At 51.4% G+C, this 17,504-nt stretch overlaps 1 protein-coding gene across 1 annotated transcript in view; it reads left to right on the forward strand.

Annotated features, from left to right (window-relative positions):
* The window catches only part of GSG1L (GSG1 like), a 260,072-nt gene that overhangs the window by 223,906 nt on the left and 18,662 nt on the right, over positions 1–17,504 (forward strand). Inside the window, exon 5 of the mRNA XM_058286151.2 lies at positions 6,279–6,446. Within this exon, the coding sequence (XP_058142134.1) occupies positions 6,279–6,446 (168 nt within the window). The remainder of the gene's footprint in view (positions 1–6,278; positions 6,447–17,504) is intronic.

Consider the following 17,504-nt stretch of genomic DNA (forward strand, 5'->3'; position numbering starts at 1 on the left):
AAAATAAAATGTCAGGTTTTAGCTACAATATATCAATAATTACATTTAATATAAATGGTTTAAATACAACAATTAAAAGGCAGAGATGAGCAAAGTATATTAAAAAATGATCCAACTTTATGCTGCCTACAAGAAACTCACTTCAAATATAATATAGACAGGTTGAAAATAAAAGGATAAAAAAGATACATCATAAAAACATTAATCAAAATAAATCAGGAGTGGCTATACAGCTCTTTCATAATTTGTAACAATTGTTCTACAGCAATGCAAGGTGCTGGTGGTGACGTGGTATATGTGAAATCTATATGAAGTTATGCATGTTTGTTTTGTAAGTTCACAACTTTTACTGTACACTTACTGTTTATGGATGTTCATGTATCACTAATATACTTCAATAAAAATTTTTAAAATGAAAAAAGTAGACTTCAGAGCAAAAGAAAATTACTAGAAACATTATCATTGCATAATAATAAAAGGGCCAATCCACCAGAAAGATATAGCAATATTAATTGTGTATGCACCAAACAACAGAACTGAAAAATATGTGAAGCCAAAACTGATATAATTGAAAGAAGAAATAGACAAATCCACAATTAAATTTAGAGACATCAACGTTCCTCTCTCAACTATTGACAGAAAAACTAGACAGAAACTCAGCAAGGATACAGAAGAACTCAACAACACCAGAAACCAAATGGATATAATTGACACTTATAGATTACTCTACCCAACAACAGCCAAATACACATTATTTTCAAGCACCCACAGAAAATATACCAAGATAGGCTATATCCCGTACCATAAAACCAATGCTGACAAATGGAAAATAATTGAAATCATACAAATGTGTTTGCTGACAACAATGGAATGAAACTAGAAATCAGTAACAGAAGTAAACAGGAATATCTCTAAACACTTGGAAACAAAACACCACACATCTAAATAATCCATAGGTCACAGAAGAAGTCTCAAGAAAAATAAAAAGCACACTGAATGGAATGAAAATGAAAATACAACATATTGAAGCTGTGGGAAGTAGCTGAAGAAGTTCTGAGAGTGAAATTTACACTAGATGTTTACATTAGAAAAGAGGAAAAGTCTCAAATTAATAATTTAAACTCCAACCTCAAAAATCTAGAAAAATAAGAGCAAAATAAACCCAAAACAAGCAGAAGAAAGAGAAGAGCAGAAATCAATACAATTGAAAACAGAAAAATAACAAAAATCAAAGAAATTAAAGACTGATTCTCTGTAAAAATCAGTAAAATTGACAAGTGTAGCAAAACTCAGAGAGAGAGAGTGAGAGAGAGAGAGAAGTTGGCAATATCAGGAATAAAACGGGGTTTAATGGCATAAAAAATTATACTTGGTGCCTTATCATCCTGCCTTGCTTAGTCATAGATTTTCCTTTCGTTTAACTACCTCAGACCTGCCCTGAGCAAAATCACAATTAGCAAAGATGGTAAGAGCTGCCCCTAGCTTCTTCAAGTAGCCCCTGCCAATTCTCCAAAAAGGCTCTTGCAGCTTCTTCTCCCAAAGGCTCCTGCTGCTTCTGCCCTTTTGCACTGCATAATTTACGAGCAGGGCAAATACTTCCATGTGGCTTGGAAGATAAGAAGCTGCCCTCGCTTCTCCAAATGACCCTTGCCATTTCTACTTCCGCAGAATAGTTTGGAACTTCCCATCCCCAGTATCTGTGGGAAAATCCTCCCCTCCCTTCTGGGTCACAGTAAACCCAAGTGCCTCTTCCCTCCCCACTTCCCAGACCCTCACAGGAGCCTAGGAAAGGTAAGCCCACTGTGCCCTCGGCTGCCCTCAGTCTCCTCTCCCACCCCGGGGCCCGTGACCCAGCAAGGTGTCCTCTCAGGGATCCCTGCCTTTCACAGAACACCCAAAGCCCAGGGAATATCACGATCGACTCTGCAGGCGTCAAAAAGAGGATAAGAAATACTATGAACAATTCTGCACACATAAATTTGACAAAGTAGATGAAATGGACCAAGTCCTTGAAGAGCACAGCTATCACAACTCGTGTAATAGGAAACAGATACTTTGAATGCCCTGTAACTGTTAAGGAAATCTAATTTGTAATTTAAGAAGTCCCCCCCCAAAAAAACCTCCAGGCCCAGCTAGTTTTAAATGTTTTTTTCAGGCCCAGATAAAGAATTCTACCAAATGTTTTAAGAAGAATTAACACCAGTTCTACGCAGTCTCTCTCATAAAACTGAAGAGGAAAGAACATTTCCCAACTTCTTAAATGAAACTAGTAGTACCCTGACACCAAAGCCCAACAAAGACAGTACAAAAAAGAAAACCACAGACCAACAGCCTTCGTGACTACAAACAAAACCCCCCAACAAAATAATAGCAGGCACAATTCAGCTACATATGAAAAGAATTATATACCATTACAACTGGGGGAGGATTTCAGGAATGCAAAGCTGGTTTCAATATTTGAAAGTTAATTGGTGTAATACACCAAATTAACAGGCTAAAGAAGAAAAATCACATGACCTTTTCAAGTGATGCTGAAAAGGCATTTGACAAAATTCCACACCCATTCATGCCAAAAACAAAAGCAAAAACCTCTCAGAAAACTAGGAATAGACGGGTATCTTACCTTGATACAGAGCGTATGCAAAACACCTACAGCTGACATTATGCTTATGGTGAGAGCCTGACTGCTTCTCCCTAAGATCAGGAACGAGGCAAGTATGTCCACTCTCACCGTTTTTTCCAACATAGTGCCAAAAGTTCCAGCTAGTGCAATAAGGCAAGAAAAGGAAATAAAAGGCATACAGATTGGACAGGAAGAAATAAAAACATTCCTATTTGTCTGCCTAGAAAATCCCAAGGAATCCACAAAAATGCTTAAAACTAGTAAGTGAGGGCAGCACAGTCAGAGGACACATGGTAAAAATTTAAAAAGCAATTGTGCGAAGCGGACTTGGCCCAATGGATAGGGTGTCCGCCTACCACATGGGAGGTCCACGGTTCAAGCCCCGGTTCTCCTTGAGCCTTGTGGAGCTGGCCCATGCGTAGTGCTGATGCGCACAAGGAGTGCCATGCCACGCAGGGATGTCCCCCGCGTAGGGGAGCCCCACACGCAAGGAGTGCACCCCATAAGGGGAGGCGCCCAGTGTGAAAAAAAGTGCGGCCTGCCCGAGAATGGCACCGCACACATGGAGAGCTGACACAACAAGATGATGCAACAAAAAGAAACACAGATTCCCGTGCCACTGATAAGGATAGAAGCGGTCACAGAAGAACACATAGCCAACGGACACAGAGAGCAGACAGCTGGGGGCGGGGTGGGGGGTGAAGGGGAGAGAAATAAATAAATAATAAATCTTTAAAAAAGAAAAGCAATTGTATTTCTACATATTAGCAATGAACACATGGACAAAGAAATTAAAATATATATACAATTACCTCCCCACCCCCGATGAAATACTTAGGTATAATGCTAATGAAACCTGTACAGGACTTGTATACTGAAAACTACAAATTGCTTCAAATCAAATAATATCCAAATAAATGGAGAGACATACCAGGTTAATGGATTAGATGACTCAACATAGCAAAGATGGCAGTTCTCCCTAAATTGATATAAAGGTTAAATGCAATTTTATCAAAACCCCAGCAATATATCTTATAGATATATACAAGACTATTCTAAAATTAATATGAAAAGACAAAGGAACTAGAATAACTAAAACAATTTTGAGAAAAGAAGAATGAAATAGGGGAAACAGGCTACATGATTTCTAGATTTTTGTTGTTGTTGTGTCACTACAATAATCAAGATGTGTGATCTCGGTGGAGAGATAGATACATAGATCAATACAGCAGAATAGAGAACCCAGAAACTGACCCACACAAATATGCCCAATTGTTTTTTTGATGAAGGTGCAAATCAATTCAGTGGAGGAGGGCTAGCCTTTTCAACAAATTGTGATGGAGCAAATGGACATTCATAGGCAGAAAAAATAAATCTCAATCTCAACCACACAGTTTATACAAAATTTACCTCAAAATGTGTCAATGCCTTAAATGTAAAAAATAAAACCTTTTAGGAAAAAAAAAAAACCACTGGAGAAAATCTTTGGAATCTAAGGCTAGGCAAAGAGTTCTCAGGCTTGAGACCAAAACTATAATAAAAAGAAAAAAAAAGATAAATTGGACTTCATCACACTTCAAAACTTTCACTCTGCAAAAGACTCTGTGGAGGGGATAAAAGTAAAGCTAGAGACCGAGAGAAATATTTTCAAACCACATATCTGACAGAGGACTAGTGTCTAAGATACTGAAGAACTCCCAAAACTCAACCGTAATAAAACAAAACAAATCAATTAGAAAACGGGCAAAAACCAGGAGCAGACAGTTCTTCTAGGAGGATATACATATGGCAAATAAGCAAATGAAAAGATGTTCACCGTGCAAAAATCAAAGCCACAATGAGACACCCCAAAGTTGTCTAGGGTGGTACCCAGGGCTTCTGGAAGAGCTCAATTAGCTCGTCATCATGAAAGAACCAGGAGGATGTCTTCTTTAACGGGTTTCCATTAAGGGAAATAGGTGATTACTGGGGCTCCCGTTGAGAAAGACTGAACCCTCAGATTTTCCCGTTTTCCTTCTGGGGTGCTCTGAAGCTGACAGAGAAAAGTGCAGGGGGTGAGGGAGGTGGGCTGCCCCTGGCCTGGGACTGCAGGGGCAGTGACGGAGAGACCAGATGGTGGGCTCCAGCAGGAGGGGCCTGGGGGTCTGAGACAAGGCAGGGTAACAACGAAACTGAGCCTTGATTTGGAGAAAACCGGGTGTCAAGGCAGAGGCTGGAGAACACAGCCGGGCACCAGATCAGGTTTAACTGGAGCAAGGCAGGTACCCCACTCCCGGTATTAAATTTAATGTATTGTCCTGGTCAGGGGAATTTGCAGGAGGCAATTTCTAGGACAGGAACAGGGTCAGGGAAGGACGAGGAGGCTGGTTGTCGGAGTCCCAGCTCTACACCCACCTTCTCTCCTTTCCAGATAGGGTTGGGATAGACTCCCCAGCTTTGGCCCCGGGCTCAGCACGTGCATCAGGCGAGGCAGCCCTGAGTCCCCAGCTGTGGGTAGAGAAAGTGTGTGTAGAAAGCTAAGCAGGCCATTGCCGCTTAATTTCTCAGAGTGAGCACTTGGAAAACAAGTCACAGAAGTGGGTGGTTTAAAAAAAAGGCTAATAGGGAATGGACTTGGCTTAAGCAGTTGAGCGCCTGCTTTCCACCTGGTAAGTCCCAGGTTCACTCCCCAGTGCCTCCTGAAAACAAACAGCAACGAAATCAATCAACAAGCAGATAACAACAATGAAAAAACGACTTTGGAGAGCCGATGTGGCTCAGTGGTGGAGCGCTGCTTCCCACATATGAGGTCCTGGCTCAGTCCCTGACCCCAGTGCCTAAAAAAGTCAGTAACAAGATACTGTATTAGCAATACAAAAATATATATTATTATATGCTATTGATTAGACAGTTAATTATATAATCAATATGTTATGATGATACGATAGCAATAGTGATGTTAATAATGACTGCAAGCCTTTCTTGAGCGTCTACTATATGTCTGGCACTGTTTTAAGATGATTTAATGGATCATCTCCTTTAATCCTTGTAACCACCCAATTAGGTAGTGCTATTATTATGTCTATTTTACAAATGAAGAATATGAGATCGAGAGGTTACATATCTTGCCCTAAGTCACACCTAAACAAAGATAATTTAACCCTCCTGAAAAACCAGCTTTTAGGGTATCTGGCCTCCACTTATTTCTCCACCATTAACCCCAACTAATCTCCTCACGCATCCTTCATTCTGGCATCCCAAACCGCTTACAGTTTGTGGAACACTCTCTACTGTTTCGTGCCTCCATTCCTTTTCATGTGCTTTGCCCTCTTCCCAGAATGCCCTTTACCCTGGAAAGCTCTTACTCATCCTACAAAACCCAGTATAATGCTTTTGCATTCCATGTAAACTGCCCTGATGTCCATCCTCTTGCACGGAATGGCCTGCTCCCTTCTTGCTCCCTAATAATGAGCTCTGTCATAATGTACAGGTGATTCTCCACCTCCAAGAGAAAGCTGAGTGGGCAGGAACCATGACTTGCTCTTCTCCGCTGTGGCCCCTGCTCAGGTCTGACCCAGAGGAGGCAGCCATGCAGAGATGAATGGATGCTGCGAGTGGGGGGTTTCCTACCCCGACCCACCCTCACTGTGGCCCCTCTCTCCTGCTCTCTCGGCAGCCTGGCGTGGGGTTCCTTTACCTGCTGCATGGCAGCCTCTGTCACCACGCTCAACTCCTACACCAAGACGGTGATTGAGTTCCGGCACAAGCGCAAGGTCTTTGAGCAGGGCTGCCGGGAGGAGCCGACCTTCACAGAGCCTGAGGCCATCAAGTACTTCCGGGAGAGGTCAGTGCACACGGGCTCACTTCTGGCCAACTCCAGGAACCAGAAGCCCAAGGCCTGGCCTCCATGGCCACAGGGCCCCAGCCAAAACCTGGAGCGAGGGGACTGACAGACGTGCTCTGGGCTCTGTGGGGTGGAAGAGGCAGGCTGGAGGAGCGTTTGGACCCTCCTGTGTTGGAATATCTGGGACATTTGAATGTATTATGGGGTATGGAGTCTCCTTGGGCTTTGGTGATTAGAGACCTGAGAACCCCAGAAGGTAACTGAGTGTGTGCTTTCCATTTGGCGCCCCGCTTCTTCCAACAACAGAGAGGCATAGAGGGGGTGAACCAAGGTTTCATTCTTGGGCTCTGCCAGGGCAATGAGTGAAAAAAGGGCCCAGCATTGCGACTGCTGTTGGCTGCTGGAGGAAGGGGTATCCTCAAGGTCAAGTCCAGCTGGGAACAGAAGAGTGACAATAAATGGTGGGTGGGTGGATGGATGGGTGGATGGATGGATGGATGGATGGATGGATGGATGGATGGATGGATGGATGGATGGATGGATGGATGAGTAGGTGGGCAGAGGGGTAGATGATTAATGGATGGATGGATAATTGGTTGGATGGATGGATTGGTAAGTGGATGGATGGAGGAGTGGAAGGATAGACAAAAGCTGGCTGGCTGGCTGGACAGGAGGATTTTGGATGCTAGAGGTATCCTTAGGCAGAACTCATCCAAGAAATGTACTGATGAAGCCACTCAGAGCAGAGCAGCCTGAAACCTTGGCTTTCTGAGCCTTCTCTCCAGGCAGTGAATTCAACAACCCTGCCGTATCTGCTTCACTCTCTATTCTTCTCATCCTGAATCCACCCAAATCTGCTCTTACGGACCAGCCGCTATCCAATCTGGCCCCAATCTGTACCCCATTAGCTATTCTGGTCTCTTCTGGGCTGTAAGGGGCAGCTGCTGGGTCTGGTCACTCATTCCTCAGCCCTCCTTTAAAACATCCCACGTCCCCAGAGCAGATGTGCCCGTGTGCGTGGCAGGGCCATGTAAGAGCAGCATATGCTGCTCTCTGAGCTCCGGCTGCCTCCCAGGCCTGTCGCAGCCAGTGGCAGCAGAGACAGGCTGCTTGATGCATCCCAGCCACATCCCAGCTTGTCCTGCCTGGGCCCCTGTGTCTGGAGGGCCCTAGAATGGTAGATCTGGGGCTCAGGGACCCCTCTTCTCCCCAGCTTCTCTTCTTGGGAGAGGAAAGATGGAACAGCAGCCCTAGGCCAGAGCCAACCGTTTCAAGTGCCATTTATTGAGCACTAGTTGTGTCTGAGGCCCTGAGCTATAGAACACATTTCATCCTCAAGACCTCTCAATGCAGTTAGTACTGTTAACCTCATTTCACAGAGAGGTTAAGACATTTGTTTAAGGTTGCACAGCAAGGGATCGAAAGTTGGGACCCAGGCCTGCATGGCTTTGTGGGACTACAGATAGCCAGAGCTGGCTGTGCCCCAGGATCAGTCCATCCAGATGGAAGAGGCAGAACCAGGATCAAGTCTGGCTTGAGTCCATGCAGATGCTGCCTGCCTGCCCATATCCCTCAGCACCAGCCGCTGGCTTCTTCTGCCAGTGCACCTGACTCCCGGCCAGAGAGCTCTGTCTACCCTGGAGCATGCTCTGTCCACTCATGGGGCTCACTGGACACTCCAGGAAACTGATGCTCCCAGCAGCAGCCCTCAGCCCTGCTCGGCTGGTGGGAGCTGGTGGGTGAAGATACCAGCCTCCCACCCCGCGGGGAGGCCTGCGCCATTCTGCCCCCAGAGGCCCCCAGCGGGACGGAGCCCCAGCTGTCCTCGGCAGGAACCTGCTCGTGAACACGCCCTCGGCTGGCCCCAGGCCTTGCCCGCATGCGCTCTCCTCTGCCCGCATTTCCTGGGACCACCTCCCAAATAAACTACGTGTGCCCAGTTCCTTGTCACGGCGTCTGCGTCTGGGAAACCCGAACCTGACATGGAGTAATGCCTTTCGGTGGTGGGTGAGGAGGTGGGCTCTCCGAGGGGCACGTAGAAGGGCTTCAAACAAGGAGCCACGTGGCAGGGCACGGCGGGGCCGCGCAGGGCCTCTCGCTGCCTGCTGCACTCTGTCCCCTCTCCTCTGCCCAGTGGGCCTCCTTTCAGTCCCTTGAGCGTGGAAGCCCTTTCCTACCTCGGGGCCTTTGCACGTGCTGTCTCCCCCTCCCCTAAATGCTCTTCCTTCCAATCTTACCCAGCTGCCTAATTCGGGTGTCACTCGCTCTGTAAGACCTTCCCTAATCCTTGGTCTGAATTAGCATCCCCTCCATTCCCACTCACTCTGTCTAGTCACTTTTTAATCCTGTTGCTATTTTTCCATGGCATCTGACTCAGCGCATCATTATTCTGTTTATTGGTTTGACAGTTTACTACTTACAGACCGTGAGCTCCATAATGGAAGGCCTTGGCTGCCTTGTTCTGTGCAGTCTCCTGAGCACCTAGAGTTGTGCCAGCCACATACTAGATGCTCATTAAATGTTTTTAAATGATTGATTGAATCTCTTTGGAGACTTCAGCCCTGTTTTAGCTTGCTAAAGACTGCCAAAGCAGTATACCAGAAATGGGTTGGCTTTTACAATGGGGATTTATTAACTTACGAGTTTACAGTTCTGAGGCCTTGGCCGTGTCCAAATCAAGGCGTCATCAGGCGATGCGGTCTCCCCGAGCTGCAGCTGCGGGCGTGAGGCACGTGGCAGCATCTGCTCGGCTCTCCCCGGTCCTCCAGGCCTCCCTGCTTTCAGCTTCTGACCTCAGCAGCTCCTCTCAGCTTCTGTGCTCCTCTGATTTCAGCTTCTGGCTCCGGGGCCTTCTCTCTCAGCGCCTGGGTGTTCCTCTCTGTCTCTGTGGCCTTCTTCCTTCGTTACTCTGGTTTATAAAGGGCTCCAGTGAGAGGATAAAGACCCACCCTGGGACGTGCCCTACTGAAGTGACCTAATGAAAAGGTAGGGCCCTTAACTGAATGTGATCAAGTGGTCCTCTTGACAATAGCTTTACAGCCACCGGAATGGATTAGCCTAAGAGCATAATCTCACGGGGTCCACAAAAGACTCAAACCACCGCAAGCCCCAACCCCCTCGTGGCGGCCCAGTGCCAGCCCGCACTCCGTCTGACAGATCCAGCATGCTGGCTCTCCCGTTCCAAAGTCCCAGGGAGAGGGACTGCCTGGCCCTGGTCAGGTGTCCAGCCCCCGTCAAACAGCCGGGGCGGGCGGAAGGCTGACCTGGTGCCCAGGCGTGCCTCGCCCGAGACTGACCGAGCGCGCGCACGCTGAGGGCGCGAGGGCCGGCAAAGCGCAAGCCCGTGGTACAGCGCTCAGCACATGCCCACGGGAGGCGTGTAAACAGCCTGGTGTCAAAACCGCCCGTGAGCACTGATGCCAGCTGTTGCCCTGGCCAGGGGCGCGCCCCCTTCTCGGGCATCTGGGGGAGAAGACAGCACCTCTCTGCACCCCACCACAGGGAGCTGCCCTGTGCTGGTGCCCCAGGGCGGACGGTGCCTAACGGCCCGGCCCCGGGGCTGTGGGAGGGCACGAGCGCTCCGTCGCTGTGCGCGTCAGAGCACCAACACCTTGTGCAGGGTTTGCGAGTTTGTCTCCCTTCCCCTTCCGGGGAAAGCACTTCCGCTTAGCGGGGCTGGGCCCTCTGGAGGTGCGCGTGGGCGTGTGGGTGTGCGTCCCCACACGAGCTCAGGGCGCCTACACTGAACCCTCTTCTGGTCTGCAGGGTGGCTCCACGACAGGGCTGAGCTCCTACAACCGCAGCCAGGGACACATCGGAAGGAGATCCCTGGTCCCCTCTGCCCACAGTTCCAACTCCTTGGGGAGTCGGGGGGTGGGGTGTGCTGTGAAAGGGGTGGGGGTTTCGGAGGCCCCAGACCTGAGTGAGGATGTCAGTTCCACTGCTGTGTGATTTGGGGCAAGCCGCCGAACCTCTCTGAGCCTGTTTCCTTGAACCCAGGATGGGAGAGTCCAGGGCTCTCAGAGCTTTGGGAAGTCTTTGGTGGGTGATCCGTGAAAGGTGCTGGGAGAGCCTGGCCCTGGAGGGTGCTGTGTGGCCATGTGAGCCCCTGCCCCTCCTGGCTGACTCCAGGGACGCTCGGCAATGGTCAGCTGAGGATGGAGATGGAGTTTTACCTAACGTGGGGATCTGTGTATTCATAACCACAGCCAGCCCTTACATGGCGCTTACCTGGTGCCAGGCCCTCTTCTAAATGCTTTAGTGTCACTCAACTAATTTCCACAGTGGCCCTGGGAAGCAGGGATTATCGCGACCACCCCCATTTTGGAGATGTGAAATTGGAGGCACAGAGAGGTGACGGGACTTGCCTCAGGCCACACAGCTGGGAAAGCGGCGGAGCAGGATTTGAACCCTTTGCCCCTGTCTGCACTGAGGTAGGACCTGGGCATTCGGGGATGGGGGGCAGGTAGGCGAGTCCCACCGCAGTCGCCGCAGTTCAGAAAAGCAGAGGAGATGAGACGCGGGCAGAAGGCGGGTGTGGGCATGGACTGAGGCGCCTGGGCCCGGGTGCACCTTCCGTTCCTGTCAGCAGGGGAGGCGGGGGCATTCTCCAGCGCCCTGTGCTGTCCTGCTGCATGAGGACGAGGTGTGCCCCCGGGGTCGGGGGGACAGGCAGGGCTCCCCCCAGCCCAGCACACAGAGTCTTCTCTCTGCAGAAGCCTAAGGCAGGTGGGCGCGGGCTCCAGGGCGTGTGGTGTGTGTGCGTGTGAGCGCGTGCGGGGGCTCAGGGCGGCGCGGGAGTCCCCCTCCCCCTGCTCCCCCGAGCCCAGCCCCCTCCCCCCGGCTCCCCCCGAGGCCGCGCCCCGGCTCTGAGTAGCCCATCCGGTGCCAACTCTGAGCAGCCCTCCCAGCGCGCCCTGCCTGTCGTCCCCAAGGAAGGCGTCTTAATCGAGGCCCCCGAGGGAGGGGAGGGAGCTGTGAATGGAAGGTAAATATTTGCCCATCGGGCCTTCCTTGAATACTTAATGTTCAGAGCTGGTTGAACAACGTGGGTGCCGAGGAAAATGAGACCCGTTGGCCTGGGCTCCTGTGGGACACCCAGGCCGGCCTCAGCGGGGGGACTCGGGACGGTGCTCCTGAGCCCCCCCCCTCCCGAGAGCCGCTTCCAGCCTCCCCTCGTCCTGGACCCTGTCCCCTCGGTCGCCTCGCCATCTCCTCACTCTGAAATCACTTGTTCGTTGACTTGTTCACAGGCTTACGTGCCCTCCTTCCTGTGTGCGAGCCCTGAGCAGGGAGCTTGCCTTCCTTGGGTTCCACTCTTTCCCCCTGGAACCAGATGGGCTGCGTGTTACATTGTTAATTATTATTAATATGAAGTGTACGTTCCGCAGGGCTTCCTGGGCCAGGCCCTGCTCTAAGGCACTCACGCAATGCTGGAGAGCACCTGCCGCAGACGACAGGGTTGGGGTGAGCGCTGCTCTTTACCAGCCGTGAGTGCCTTCACCTTTCTGGGCTTCAGGTTTCCTGCTTGGAAAATGGGCTCATGTTATTCTCAGCAACACGGGGAGGATGACAGGAGATGTTGCAATTACGTTTCTGGCACAAAACCAGGAGTCTCCCTCTCCCCAATGACCCCTGCCCCCAACTTCAAGACTTCTCTCTGTAAGGGTCAGAAGGACACACTCTCTTCCTGAGAAAGGGTCACGGTGCAGGCTGCGAATAGCCCTTGGAGAATCCTGTCCCCAAGGTTGTTTTAAAATTCTCAGTTTTTGGGCTTTGTGCCTCGCACAGCTCTGGGGCCGGCACAGAGCAGCCAGACCCCCCCGGTCCCAGGAGAGACAAGCCCGGACGGAAATCACCCCCATGCAGCGAGGGGCTGACACCCCCGCCCCTGCTCCATGCTCCTCTCATGATAGTTTCTGAGGCGGGCAACCAGAACCCACACCCACCTGCTACCATCCTCTTGCCCCCCTCTTTTGCCGGGAAGCTTTTCCAAGGGCTGGCCTCCGCTTCCTCCTCCCGCTCACTTCACACGCCTCTCGCCCCAGGGCTCAGCTGCAGCAGCCCTGGCTCCCGGCAGGCTCCTCCCTCTCCCCGGCCCTGGCCCCGGGAGCTGCTCCGCAGGCCTCGCAGCCTTCCCCCGCTCCGCCCCGACGGTCGCTTCTGCTTCCTGCACACGGCAGTCCTTCCCCTCCACTGTTCTGCCCAGCTTGATGCTGCCCGGGTCTAGTTCTCGGCCTCTTCTCTCCTCTAGTCAGCCCCCAAATCCTGCAGCCTCAGTGGCCACCTACGGGCCAGGGACTCGCGCGGCCCTGAGCGCGTCTCGGGTCCAGTTGCCGGCTTGGTCTTCCTACTTCGGACTCCTGAGGCCGCGTTAGCTCAACATGCCCAAGCCTGGCTCCACTCACGAACGCCTCCCCCGCCCCAACCCAGGCCCAGCTCAACGCCTCTCTGTACAGGGCACCGCGTGTGCGAGGCAGGAGACCCCTCCGTCCTCAGCACTCTCCCTGCATCCACGTTCAAGTCCCCCAAAGTCCAGTGGATTTTCCCTCCTAGCCATTTCCCCATCAGTCCCCTGGTCGGTCTCCTCCGCGCCGTCCTGGGCTGCATCAGCTCTTGCCTGGTGAATTCCACGCCCTCCCAGCCTCCGTTTCTGCCTCTAGCCTGGTCCCCACACAGCAGCCTCGACACCCTTCCAGTGTACAAATACGCTCAGGGTAACGCTACCCTCATCTTTCTGCCTGAAGCCCCCGAGGGGCTCCCCGCTGTAAGATGACAAGGCCTTGCCACTGGCCCTGCTCCCCTCCCCTCCCGGAGCTCCCCTTGGCCTCGCTTGGCCACAGCCTGCGCACAGCGCCCTGATTGATTGCCGCACAGCGCCCCCGAGAGCCGCAGCCGGCTCTGGGGCTCCCTTGGCCTTGGAAGGCCCATCCTTCAGTTCTCACCTCCACTCTCAAGCCCAGGCCTGACCAAGGCCCCTCCACGTCCCCACAGAGCCCCGGGATTCTCCTTCATGGCCCTCGTCACAGCTTCACGTTGCATTTATTTATATAAGCTCCAGGGGGCAGGGTCCTGTTCCAGTCCCAAAAGCAGGATGGAAGGAGAGAGTGACAAAATGCAGAAAAGAAGGCCTCTCTCAAGGAGCCTTTGGCCAGGGTGACCTTTGCCCTCTGGAGCTGCCAGGGGTCCTAGTTCGTGGCCTTTCCCACGCTTTCCAAGCCAGCTGAACAGCACCACGCCTCCAGCGTCTCCACCTCTGTGGCTTTGTTCACCTCCTCTCCCTCCTCATGGCCACGTCTGGGCTGCAGAAGAGGCTTTTGAGACAAACCAAGTCTGAAGGCTTGCACCTTGCCTGGAGGACCCCACTTGGAGACGGTTGAAGGTGCTGTATTAGTCAGCCAAGGGGTGCTGATGCAAAATACCAGAAATGGGTTGGTTTCTATAGTGTTTATTTGGGGTAGGAGCTTACAGTTAACAGGCCATAAAGCATAAGTTACCTCCCTCACTAAAGTCTATTTCCACGTGTTGGAGCAAGACGGCTCTGCTGATGGCCACGAGGGTTCAGGCTTCCTGGGTTCCTCTCTTCCCAGGTCTTCCTTCTCTCCGGGCTCAGGTTCTCTGGTTTCTCCACAAGGTCAGCTGTAGACTGTCAGGCAAACGGCTCTGTCTCTCTCCCAGGGCTTCTGCTATGTCTCAGGAGCCGTCTCTTTTCCTCTGTGTTCTCCTGGCTCAGGTGCTCTCTTCTGGGGCTTGCTTCTCTTTCCTCTGTGTTCTTATTTCACGGAGCTCCAGCTCAAGTCCCCAGCATCAAACCCCAAATCAAAACTCCAACCTCAAAAATCCCCAGCATCAAAAAGCTTCAACTCTGTCCTTTGGTATGCCTTAGTGGGTGGGCACTCAGTACCCTGCCGATGTGGCCCAATCAAAGCCCTAATCATAATTTAATCACACCCAGGTACAGACCAGTTTACAAGCATAATCCAATATCTATTTTTGGAATTCATAACTGTATCAAATTGCTACAGGTGGGGATGGCAATTTGGGGTGGGGGCTCCACAAAGGCTAGTGATTATTTGTACTGCACGTGATCGTTTCTAATCTACGTGGTTCTGAAAATAGCCTCAAGGCTAATATCTAGACATCTCTTTTCAAAACCCAATATTGGAGGAAAAAAGAGATAAAAGTCTAAACTGCACAAAAAGATGAGGCTCGAGCTCTGATTCTGTGCATAGCTTTATCTTCTGCTCCGTTATTTTCAAACATTTTATATTATGATTACATTACCCAGAGAATGCACGAATGGGGAGAAAAAGAATCTTTTAAAAAACACATTTATTTCCTCTTATCTTGGGATGCCACTTTTGACATGATGTTATGAAATCTTAATTTACTACCTGTGGCCATTTATTTGCCAAAACCTCTTTTAATTCCATCGCTCATTCTGCCGCAAATGGATCATTTAAAATCAGTGTGTGCTTTGTCCTCTGCAACTGTTGCCCAGATATGGCACCTTGGAGACGTGTTCAATCACAGCTCTGTCTTCCCTGCCGGTTTGCACTGTCTGAATATTACTTCTCAGCAACCCGTTGTACTTCATCATCGCTCTTTGTTTCGCTGTTTATTCTTGAGAGAAGCGCGGCGCCCAGAAATCAGAGTTGGCGCCGTGGAGATGGCAGGGACCCCCCACGATTAGCTCGTGCCGGCCACCACCGGTGTGGAAGGAAGGCAGAAAGTACAAAACGGCCTCTGAAGGGGAAAAACTGTCAGAGGAAGGTGGAGGAAACTTCTGGAACGGAGGGCTACTCCCTGGACGCCCACGTTGTCTCCTAAATATCAGCCAGTTGGAGGGAAAGTGGGAGCTCGGGGGGCTTCAGGCCTGTTAGTCATGCTGGCTCACCGATGATGCCCGTTTGTGGCAGGGACTTGTGCAGAGGAGACCCGAGGCCTGCACTCACTGGAGAGTGACTGGGTGGACGCTCCAAAGCCAAATCTGCTGCTCGGGCCCCAGACGTGACCTGCGGCCCGACCGACGGCCTCGGCTCTCCCTCTCTTGTTAGAAATGCAGATTTTCAGGCCCTCACCCCAGACTTCCTGAATCAGACTCTGCATTTTAACTGGCTCCCCAGGGCACCTCAGAGTTTGGGACGTGCTGGGCTGGAGGACAGGAACAGCCGCAGCCCTGGTCATGGGGTCAGGAGAGGCCAGTGGATAAAGAAGGGTTCTAGGCCCAGCGCCATTCAAAGTGTGGCCCCTGGACAGGTGCCCATTCACGGACATCCACGATGAGCTCAGTTCAGAATTGGAGAGGAAGCTTTTGAAGCTTTTATAGCAACTTGACATGGCCGGGGCATCCACGCCTGCTTTTAGGATGCAATTTTTTTTCCCATTTCGTTTTCTAACAACTCTTCTTTATGTAAGAATTGGTTCACATGGATTGAAAATTAAGGCAGGAAAAAAAACTCCACCACAAACCCTTTATCACAGATAGTTTGAGAAGCACATGGACTGTATGTTCGTGCCAGGCTGTGGCTGGAGAGCCGGGCAGCAGAGGCCAGCCGGGCACCCGGGAGAGCGGGGCTGGCTTTGGTGATGGCACAGACAGGGCCACATGGGGAGGGGACCGTGCCAGGAGCGCTGTGCCAGGGCAATGCCGGGCACCCACGCCCTGTTGCCTGGACATAAGCCTGGCGGGCAGCCTGCCCGTGCCCCCGGCTGCCAATGGCCGGCCTGCCAGGACGCCTTGGACTTTGGAGTTAGGCAGTCTGGGACCGCAGGGCCCCCCCGGGAGACAGCAGCTCTGCTCCACCCTCCGCTGTTGTGGCTGCAGCACTGTCCTCTGAGCCTCCCTGCTTCTGTCACTGCCTGCATCCTTCTCTCCTCCCGCCAAGAGCCAACGCCTAACCTCAGTCTGAGTCCTGGGCTGTTGTCCGTCCTTTCAGCGCCGTGGCCGTGCACTCACCCCCCAGGGCTGTTTGCACAGCTGCTAGCAGCTCAGGGGCAGCCCGAGTTGGACTGCTCTGAGTCCCACTTTCCACTAGGACCTCACAGTGCAAGGTGCACCCAGGATGGGGTCTGCTTGGAAGTCCCCTGCCTGTCAGGAAGTCTGCAGGGTGCAGAGGAAACAAGCTCCAGCTCAAGGGACAGAGAAACCTCATTTCCAACGGCAGCCCTGCCACCGGCCAGCTGCAGGGCGTGGCGCAATTCGGCTAGGATGTGTGCGACTCTCCCCAGCTCCACGCTCGCCATGCCGGGCTGGTGGCTTCAAATCCGCCTCGGTGGGAAGACTTTCACTGTGGAACTCGACAAACACTGTGAATTGAGGCTCTGCTTTTTCTTTTTCTTTTGGAGAACCTGCTGTTAACGTGTACTGGCTACTAAAGGGTCTCTAGCCTAGCTTAGCCTCAGTTATCATATCCGTAAAATGGGGATGATGATGATGATGAGCTATTCTCTTGGTTAGGATAAGTTTGAATGGGTGTCAACAGACCCAAAATAACAAGGGTGTAAACAATTCAGAAGCGTATTGCTCTCTCACCTGCAAGTCTGCGCAGGTGCCTCTGACAGCTGCGCTTTTCCCTGGGCTCGTGCACTTGTCTAGGTGCATTGACTCCCTCTTACCTTCCGCTCTGCCTCTCCTCGCCCCAACACCTTTCCGGAGGGTCTGTCTCTTCTGGTGCAGAAGCCTGGGGCTCTGCCTCCCTGGGGGCTCCCTCAGCCCTGAATCCAGAGGTTTTTGATATGTGGAGGCCTCTTCTCTGCTTCTTCCAGAACATTCCTTTCCTGAGGCAACAATGATGGTGGCTTCTGGTCTAAATGATTGAATGGAAGAAAAGGGTGTGTGTCTTGGGAGGTGGGGGCATCTTGGTTAATAGGTTCAACTCCTGCCCTTCCACGTCAGGAAGTAGGAGGGGCTGCTGAGTATAGAGACACAGAGGGGCTTGATGAGAAAGCTTCCAGAGACGGGGAGGATGACAACAGCAGTTTCAGTGGTAGTAGTAGTAGTAATAATCGTAATAATAATAATATATTTGTTGAGTGCTTGCTACATGCCAGGCTGTG

This window comes from Dasypus novemcinctus, chromosome 23, assembly GCF_030445035.2.
Source record: "Dasypus novemcinctus isolate mDasNov1 chromosome 23, mDasNov1.1.hap2, whole genome shotgun sequence".
NCBI lineage: Eukaryota > Metazoa > Chordata > Mammalia > Cingulata > Dasypodidae > Dasypus > Dasypus novemcinctus.